A 9,742-nucleotide genomic window follows, 5' to 3' on the forward strand; every position below is an offset into this window, starting at 1 on the left:
CTTCCATTGACTATACGTTGACATTCCAAAATAACCCAGTGGACTCAAATTTATAATACTTCGATTCCCCAGAGCAGGGCCCCAACACGGCCAACTCTCAGACATTGTTGGAATCAGATGGGCCTCCGGTAGGTTATTGCTCAAGTTGTTTGAAAGGTAAAGGCACAAAAGTACAGCGATCTGCATTTTGCACATGTGAGCTTCAGAAAGACGACGTAGAAAAACAATTAGGATACCATTGAAAGTATACTATAATAAAAATAATATGAAATATCAAGTTAAACATATCTGTCAGTGGAAATGTGTGTGTATCTGCAGTTGTGGCTGCATTACAGCTGGATGATTGTCTTTATAAATATGCCAATAGAGATGTATTCCCGATGCTGTAATTGTGAGACGCCTCATGTTCCTCCCAATGAAATGCACAAGTGAAGCTGTCGCCAGCGATTAATGATGCAGACTTCCTTTTCAGTAAACTGGAAACAAGTTGTGTCATCACTTCCTTATTTTTAAAACAAAATCTCAGCAGTGACGTGTAAATGGACCTTCAAGGTTTGACCTTTAATTCAGTCGGGAAGATCTTCTTTTTTTTTATTCTCCCACACCAGAACTAAAAATGTGCAATTCTCTTAAGTTTTTTTTTTTTAAATGGACATTTGTGAGATATCACACAAATGCTTCAAATGTTTTCTGATTCGAGTAACCATGTACATTTGTAACAGCAAGGTTTTGTAGAGATTGTGTTTCAGTTTAAGAAGTACGAGCCTTTCAATAACGGGAGTTGTGTATTTATTCTTTGTCAAACACTAGCGTTGAAACTTCATATCCCACCAAGGGTTTGATCACACATCTTTGAATGAAACTTTTACTAATTACAGTAAGGCCAAACAGTGTTAATCCTGGGTAATAACACTGGTATGAATTAACCATCAGAGAAAGAACTGTGGATGTGGACATGAAGTAACACCCGCTAGAGCGCATCCTGTGCCTGTCATCATTTCTTTTTTTGACAAAAGCAATCAAACTGCAGCTGTGTTCCTTTTACTTCAGAGTTGGGATTTTGGAAAACATGTTTTATTTTGTTCTCCTCTGCTTCTCTCTCCTTCTACCATCCCCCCCTCGATGGCCTCTCCCCTCTCGCGTCGCCCCCTGCCTGGCCTGCCCTGCCATAGCCCCATTGCTCTGCGGCCTCTCTTTTGTAACTCCTGCCGGCTACAGCTTTGTACCTCCTTCCTCTGCTCCCTTCTGGTCAGGTACAGGTATCGCCTCTCTCTCTCTCTGTTTCTCTCTCTCTCTCTCTCTCTCTCTGTTTCTCTCTCTCTCTCTCTCTCATCATGTTGAAAGCTGCTTAGCATGCTGGCTGTAGCTCAGTGCATTCACATCATCATCTGAATCTCTGCCGTTACAACACGCCGCCCGGCTTCCCATCGCACCATCTCACCTCCTCCATAGTTGTGTGCGCATACGTGTGGAGAGCAGGGCCTGCTTGTTTCCGTAATGCACGTCATTGTGAGTGTTGGCATTTCTGCATGTGGATATCGGAGCGCGAGGCAGAAGCTGCTGAGAAAGAGGGGGTGGGGGGGAGTGAGGTGTTTTCAGAGGCATATGTGGCTGAGTTTGATGTGTGTTTTGCCTGTGTGTGTGTGTGTCTGTCCGTCAAAGTAAAAGGTGGAGGTGTCCAAATACACAGAGCTCCTTTATATTAGATATTCTCTCCCCACGGCCAGGTTGTAGAGGTCTGACATTCCATTTCCACCTGTCAGCTTAGCCCAGTCCGACCCACCAGTCAGTGTCTGGAGAAGGTGGGATGGAGCGGAAGTAACTAGCTAACCGTCTCCACAGCTGTCTCTCATACTGCCGTCTCCTCGACAGCACGTATAGTCTCGCACGCACGCACACACGGATGCACGCACGCACGCAAGCACGCACGCACGCACAGGACTCAACTAAACACATGTCTGATTCATGTTGTTTGTCAAATTACGTGAAAATGAATGGCAAATGAATTCCTCTGTGCCTCATTTCTAATTTAAAATGACATTTAAACGTGGCGACACCTCTTAAACTTGGGAAACGGCTTAGCTAGACCTCTTTAACTTGTGAATAGGTTCCTGGGGGACATTTGAAGAGCCGTTTCAATTAAAGGCAAACAATTTGAACAGGAAGTCACTGCAGCGTAACAAGCTGTACTTCCATAAATAGGAACGTGAGCCAGGAAATACAACGGAGAACTGAAGTCACAACAACATGCTCAGGCTCGGTCCCGCTATAGCTTCTATAACTCCGTATTGGGTAAGAGATACTCTAATCTACATCTACTACAGTAGAAACTGAACTTTTTTAAATATACATAATGTTAAAATATGTTACACTAAAAATTGCAGAGAAGGAGAAGAGAAAGCTGGTGAGAGGTTTTTCTTGGTGAATGAAAAACGATCACCCATATCATCTGTGTGTCTGATGTGTGTGTACACGTATTGTCACTGCAACTGGTGTTTTTTTTTTAATGTCATTCAAACGCATCTTCTAGATGCTCGATTGAACTGAAAATCCATTATTTTATGGATCTCCTTCTCTCTCTATTTCCAGTGTTCACTCCAAAAGTGATTGGAGTGGCGATCGCGCGGTACGACTTCAGCTCTCGAGACACCCGGGAGCTCTCGCTGCAGGAGGGTGACGTGGTGAAGATCTACACGAAGTCGGGAGCCAACGGCTGGTGGAGGGGCGAGGTCAACGGCAGGGTAAGTGGCGGCCTTAAGATAATAATAATAATAATAATAATAATAATAATACATTTATTTATATAGCACCTTAAAAAACAGGGTTTACAAAGTGCTCTACATAGAAGCAAGGTAAAAACATAACATCAATACAAGTAAACATTTCAGAAAATACATGAGGCAAAGGAGACCATGCCATATAGGCAATGAACACAATAGAGGAATAGAAAATTACAAATACAAAATAAAGCAGAACAGACAAACTAAAATAGGGGAACCAAAGAACTGCATAAAAGGACGACATCTTGGAGGTAATAAAAGGTGTACCAGTCCGGTTTTGGGGAGTGGAGTCGGCAGGAAGAGTAGAGTGTGCTGGGGGAGCTGTAACAGTTCCTAATTTCGTGCCACCATCTCTTGGGGACTGTTGTTGTGATGACGAGCTGCAGCGATGCGCTCGGCCGACCAGAGGGAGGGGATGGAAAGCGTGGAGCGATCAGGCCAGGAGCAAACAAACCCTCCGCGGGAGGCTCTGTGGATGCAACGGGCCGACGAAGAAGTCCGAGCGCCCCGATGGCCGAGACGAACGGAGGAGCAGAGAAGCCGTTGAGCCCGAGGAGCTGCGTGGTGGAACACTGCAGAACCACGTCAGCCGAGGAGGATGCAATCGCCAACCACGGACCGGACCACGGGAGCACCAGGACCGCTGAGAGGCGACCAGCCCCAGAGCAACAGCATGGAGCAGGGAGTCGGCCGGCTCGCCTGCAGCCGCCGGCCAGCAAGAGACCGTCGGCCAGCCAGCCAACGCCAGTTGTCCAGGATTGTCCAGGCGGCAGCGGTGGAGAGCATCCAGCAGGGAGTCGGCTGGCTCGTTCGCAGCCGCCGGCCAGCAAGAGACCGTCGGCCAGCCAGCAAGAGACTGTCGGCTAGCCAGCCAACGCCAGTTGACCAGATCGCAGTGGTGGAGAGCAGGAGCCAACGGCAATCACAAAATAAAAAATAATCCAAGATTTAAGTCAAAAGAATGGCTACACTGTTAAATAAAATTAAAAATAATTTAAATGAATGTTAAATTGTAAAAAAGGTAGAAAAAAAACAAATAAAAACAGTCCTAGACGGAGCGGCATTAAACTAGGACTACACAATGATACGTGATATATATAATGATAAAGACACAAGATGCCTCCCATCACCAAATCCAGGGGGAAAATGATCTTTTCTGAGGGCTGATGTCGGCTTTCAGGTTATCCACTCCGGCCCAAAGTTTGTTGTTTGTTGTCGTGGTGCCCTTTTTCATTGGATATATATGTAGCTTGTAGCATGTGTACCTTCAGTGGTATTTCATCGAGGCAGAATGTTTCATCAGTTAGTGGTGTTTATTCGCTCTGGCTGTTAAATCCTTGTTTTTAATTTTAGGGAGTGCTATAAACCGCCTCTTTGAAGGAGTAATATCTGGCAGATATATTTATCCACATTTACCTGGAAGAGACAACTCTGATTTAGTCTGTTTCATCTTCAGTCCGTCATGGACACAATTCCAACATGCCTGTTTTTACCAGTCTTTGGAAGTGTTCACTTGCTGCTCCTCTTGTGCGTCATACATGCACCCCCCCCATCCAAAGCCAAAAGCATTTTATAATCAAGCATGCAGCGTTGAGAAAAAGCCTGCTTCTTATATAAATATATAAATATATATATACTAACTCCCACTCTCCCTTGCACTGCATTTTAGCTTGGCGGAGAGTGATAGACTGACTGACAAATTCTGTGTGTGTGTATGTGTGTGTGTGTGTGTGTGTGTGTGTGTGTGTGTGTGTGTGTGTGTGTGTGTGTGTGTGTGTGTGTGTCTCAGTAATGTGTCTGGGCCGTGAGTGTGTTTTGTCAACAGCTGTTGTAAATGAAGAAGCTTTTCTCTTTAACTAAGCCTGATGTGTGCTTCATGCCGCTCTGGTGAAAACAATTGCTAGTGCTGGAGGGGGAGCGGGGGGGGGGGGGGGGGGGGCTGATTCTGTCAATTGGAAAAGCACTTCAGGATTATATCGCTAAAACCTTTCAATATAACGCTTGACGTAATATCAGGCTCTTGTTATCATGGAAATGGTAATAGAAAAAAAAGATATCAGCGATCCAAATGTGTCTAATAATTTGGCTTATTCTAAATTGTACAACATGACTGCCAGCATCAGAGGGCAGATCTCCTCCAGGTGTGTCTGCAACGTGTGTGCAACAGGTGTGACTTCTGCTGCAATGATCGTCAGACGCACGTGTTTTCGCTCGCACGTCAACTGCTCTCAATTAATATATGCAGCTTTCTGCGGCTCACTGGGTAACGCCTCACGCCTCAGTCAGCCCTGCCGTGTGTGTTTAGTGAGCAGTTAGCCGTTAGCTCTGTTAGCTGCTAACAGGTACCTAGCTCTCCTCACAGAGGCGCTAGAAGAAGGTTAGCGGTTAGCGCTCGGGTTCACTTTGTCATGCAATTGTCTTACATAGGCATGCACATTCACAGTTCTAAATGAGCACACAATGGGTCGAGTAGGACGGGACTATAGCTGTGGAGAGACAGACAGAGAGAGATGTGCACCCTAACACACACACACACACACATACACATAATCACCTGACGGGGATAACTGGAAAGATGCATTCTAGTTATCGACATGGACATTTAATCAGTCTATATCTGTCTAATTAAAGATGTTTGCCATGTAACATCGACATTTTGTTCGGCTCGGGTGCCATGCTTTTGGGACATGTGGGAGATGCATATTTAAAAAAAAAAAAAAAAAAAGTAATATGAATTAGTGATGCATTTCCAAAAATTAAAATCCATCCCTAACTTATAAGGATTAATTTCACCCACAATGTAAATCATGAGCATTACATGTTCTTATGGAATCACTGTCTGAAATAGCAAATGCTTAGTGAGTACACCATGAATTACTACCGTGTGATTACTTATTCCCATTTCTCTCCCCCCCCCCCATCAGGTCGGCTGGTTCCCCTCCACATACGTAGAGGAGAGTGAGGAGTGAAGGGTTCAATGTGGGGAGAAGATAAAGACAAAGGAAGAGCAGCAGCGGTGGAGTAAGCAAACTGTGAGCGTAACAGTGACACACAGACTTCTGCACCGCTGCTCGCCCCGAGTGTTACTTTCCCGAGCGAAGCAGGCGGCTTCGCTCTCCTCCGCGGAGTCCTGTTGCCGACGACCATCCCAGAGGCCTTTTGGGAGCCAAAAGACGCTCCAGTACGTTGCAGATGCGAAGATGCCCCCATCAATTCTGGTCGACTCTGTGTGGCTAAGTGACTCCACCAAGTAGCAGCTTGCCTGTCAGCGGGGCACAAGCCCTCGCCAGACATCCCCTCCTCCCTCCCCAACGTCATCCCTCCATCCATAATTCACCCTGCACTCCCTTCCTCTCTCTGCACCAGCCCCCCCAACTCCCACCTGTTTCTGCTTGCCAAGTCTGCCGTCGCCAGTCTGTCAAAAAGGAGATTCTCAAATGCCACTGTCCATTCAGGCACTCAGTCACCCATCCATCCATCCATCCATCACCCCCCACCCCCCCCCGTGAGAATAGTCATCTGAGCTGGAAAAGACCCACACTGTACTGTTCCTTTCATCCCCATCCCTCTCTGAAGGGATTTCAGTTAGTTTTGACCTTGCCTGTGTGTTGCTTCCACTAATGCGGGTGGTTATTGATGACTTGATGACCCAGATGCACACACGCCACCCACCTCTCCTCCCCTTCAGATTATGATCGCCTCACACGCGCTCTTACCGGAGATGGAGGAGAGGGATGGCGTCGGATAGCATCGCTGCACAGTGCCAGCAATTGATCGCTGTTGTTCCTATTTTCCTCCCGCCTCCTACATTCTTTATCTTCGGCCCAGCCTCTCATGTTTTCAGTTGTCTTGGCCGTTAGCGATCCTCCGCTCTTATCGGTGGCAGCTCTGTCGACAGGAGCCCATTCGCCGAGGGTTTATCTTATCGGAGGCATTAGAGGCTTGTCGGGGGAACAAGCCACACTACCTAGAAGCCACCTGTCCCCTTCACAGGAAAAAAAAGAGAAGAAAAGCAGATGGAAAGTTCTGCTGTGAGTCTTTTACTATATCCGTTATTTTAGCTGGGTTTCTTTTTCCTTTCTTTTTCCTTTCTTTTTCACTCGAGGACAATTTGTGCAGGAACACTTTATTCAGGCAAGAAAACATAAACATTTTTTTTCCACTGCTCATATCTTCCCACTAAGTGTCCTTCCGCTCACCCCCTCTCCTTCCCCTGTGTTTCACCCTCACCCCCTCCTGTATACGTCATGCACACTGTCTGCTTAATCCACGGCGAAAGAGGATTTGACCACATTCGAGGGGAATAAATACCTTTACAGCAAAACATGCTGCACAACATGTTCCCACGCGCCATCATAATGCAGTCACGGGCGGAGGGAGAAGTACAGTCTGGTGTGTACAGAATCAAATAGTGTCTGGACGTGAAGCCGAGGAAAATCCCCGGCGCTCGGCTTTGTGCAGCCATGTTTTCATCTCAGCCAGGACGTGTCTTCTGTCTTTCATAAAGAGAGAGAGAGAGAAAACAAACTACATGTTTCTCACATGTTTCATGAATGTACATATTGATTATTTTCTTTATTTAATGTGTGTTTGGTGATTTCTTGTTCACACAATGAGCAGGAGGCGGGCAAACCCTTCGATCTTGTCCTTCTTTCTTCTTCGAAGCTGTTCTTTGGCTGTAGTTCTCATGTCACTCCCTCACTCCTCAAGTACTTTCACATATACGCCGAAGCATTGCATTCATTTCATTTCCGCGCAGGGAATCTAATAATGCAGTGTACATAAAATGCGATATCTGTCACTGAAACACACATTGGGGTCTTTTACTAAGAGGCCGCATTCTCTCGCTGACACCTTAAGTGGAAACATGTATCGGACGTTGAACTTTCTATGTGACCCCGTTGTGGGTCCGGCCTCTGGTAACAGCCCTCAGGGGCATTGCTTCCATTCAAAGCTTTCATGGCATGTCTTCATTGTGTCCATGCCTCTGGGAATATAAGTATGAATTTATTGTAAAAGATATGCTTTTGTATACACTTAATAATGGAGCCATTATGTTTGAAAATCCATAATAACCCCCTGACAGCCCTGCCACTCCAAGCCATTATGATATGTATGACAATGTTTTTTGTTCTCAGTCATATTGTTTAATACGGAAGACATGTGTCAAAAAGAGTCACATTAATGTATTTCTGCATTGTGACGTCGTCCCCACTGCTTCTGAATGATCAACAGTGTCATCAAGTGACCACTAGGTGGAAGCATCCTAAACATCTCCTCCGCTCCCAAGCCAGTCACCTCCAGCTCGCTTAGGTTAGGAGATGACATCATCTGATTAGGAGGGGAGCAATATTTCAGGAAGCGTTTAGCATCAAGCCTCAGACTTGCAGCTCGGACTGAGAGGGAACAAAGACGCCTCATAGACAAAACAATTCATTAAATAGATGGAAGAAGTTTCTCCAAAGAAGTGAACAGTCATGGGAAAAAAATGTCCTTCAAAATGTCCTGATATTCCAGGAAGGATGATATGTCCCCCTCCCCTCCATGCTTCCCAAAATGTCTGCAGTCTCCGAGCAGTTACATCCATAACATCTTTAGGAGATCTGCAGTGAGCGCCACTGCCATCCAGTCCCTCCCGTCTTGGGAGAACAGGAGAGGCAGAGTAGGCTCTCTCTAATCCACTCCTGCACTCCTCCTCCGCCCAGATGAACTCTGACAGCGGGGGCCATTTACAAGTAGAGGCCTTCCTCCTCTCCGAGTGCGCTTCCAGATTTCTTCTTTCTTTTTTCTTTTTTTTTGCGCACAGGAGGGACGGGAGGAAGGCTCAAGGGTATCTGTGATCTAATCATTACACCATCTCCTCACCCCGACGACCCCGCTGAATCCATCTCTTCTGTCGGCTTCTCTCTCTCTCTCCTTGTCACTTCCCTCCTCTCGTTCTCTCTATCCATCATCCAATCTCTGTCTCCTCTGTTTCTCTCTGTGTTCGGTCCCTCGGCCCGACGCTCCGTACTGCTGTACGTTGGCGGGTGGAGGAGATAGAAGCATCCGTATCATCAGGAGAGAGGGAGGCGGTCGGATCCTCCACCAACAACCGCAGCAAAATTGAGGACCGTTTTATTTTTTTATTTTTGCCACACGTTCGTTCGCGTCAATGCCAATCCGAGAATGAATTAGACGCCGGCTCTCACCACTGTTATGTCTTCATATAACGTGCACTGTGTGCACAGATCACGTCCACGTGCGGAGGCACACGGCGTGTACGTGAGGAGAAACATTTCGACAGGATTTAGCCCAGCAGGGGGGTTTTAAGGATTCAATCTTCTTAGCCAACATATGGGGGACAAATGTGAAATAACCAGAACAGAAACATAATACCACCCCATACATGAAGAAAATACGTCTTATATTACTTCCTTCTCTCTGGGCTGAAAAATCCATCCTTAATCCATTGCCAGATCATCCACACCTCTCTTGTGTCCCCGCTCCGTGTCCCGTTATCCCCCTGAAGCCAAAGATGTACGCTGGACTCACTGTGCGCCCATGTTGGTTCTCATCACCACGGTACCCGACCGCTGTGGCCTAACTCTAAAACTGTGCAATCTCGACTGTGTAGCGTTACCATGTATTGTTGCTGTACCATACTGTAAAATATGTACATAGTACATAAACATAATAAAGATATACATTGCTTCTTCTAATGAGTTGTTATTTCATGTTGCGTGGGAGCTGATTTTCAACTTAAGTCAGCCGCATTGTTCAAATGTGTCAGCTTTCTATGAATATTTACTTACAACAAACGTATTTCCACTTTTCAGAAACAATTCCTAATGTGTTTAACTTTTTACACTCCAAGTACATTCCCAAGGACAGTGACATTAGCAAACCCCCGGAGACCAATGAATGATATTGGGCTATATTAATAAGCTCTTCTTATAGTCGCACATGTATTGTGTGATATT

The 9,742-nt window shown here is 46.0% G+C and overlaps 1 protein-coding gene across 3 annotated transcripts in view; it reads left to right on the forward strand.

Annotated features, from left to right (window-relative positions):
• Nucleotides 1-9,481, forward strand: part of LOC117749377 (guanine nucleotide exchange factor VAV3) — an 81,172-nt gene extending 71,691 nt beyond the window's left edge. For all 3 annotated transcript variants that reach the window (XM_034559837.1, XM_034559836.1, XM_034559838.1), the window contains 2 exons: nt 2,590-2,741; nt 5,705-9,481. In XM_034559837.1, the coding sequence (XP_034415728.1) occupies nt 2,590-2,741; nt 5,705-5,749 (197 nt within the window). In that variant the 3' untranslated portion in view covers nt 5,750-9,481. The remainder of the gene's footprint in view (nt 1-2,589; nt 2,742-5,704) is intronic.
• The last annotated feature ends 261 nt before the right edge of the window (nt 9,482-9,742 follow it).

Source organism: Cyclopterus lumpus, chromosome 20 (genome assembly GCF_009769545.1).
Source record: "Cyclopterus lumpus isolate fCycLum1 chromosome 20, fCycLum1.pri, whole genome shotgun sequence".
NCBI classification, from domain to species: Eukaryota; Metazoa; Chordata; class Actinopteri; order Perciformes; family Cyclopteridae; genus Cyclopterus; species Cyclopterus lumpus.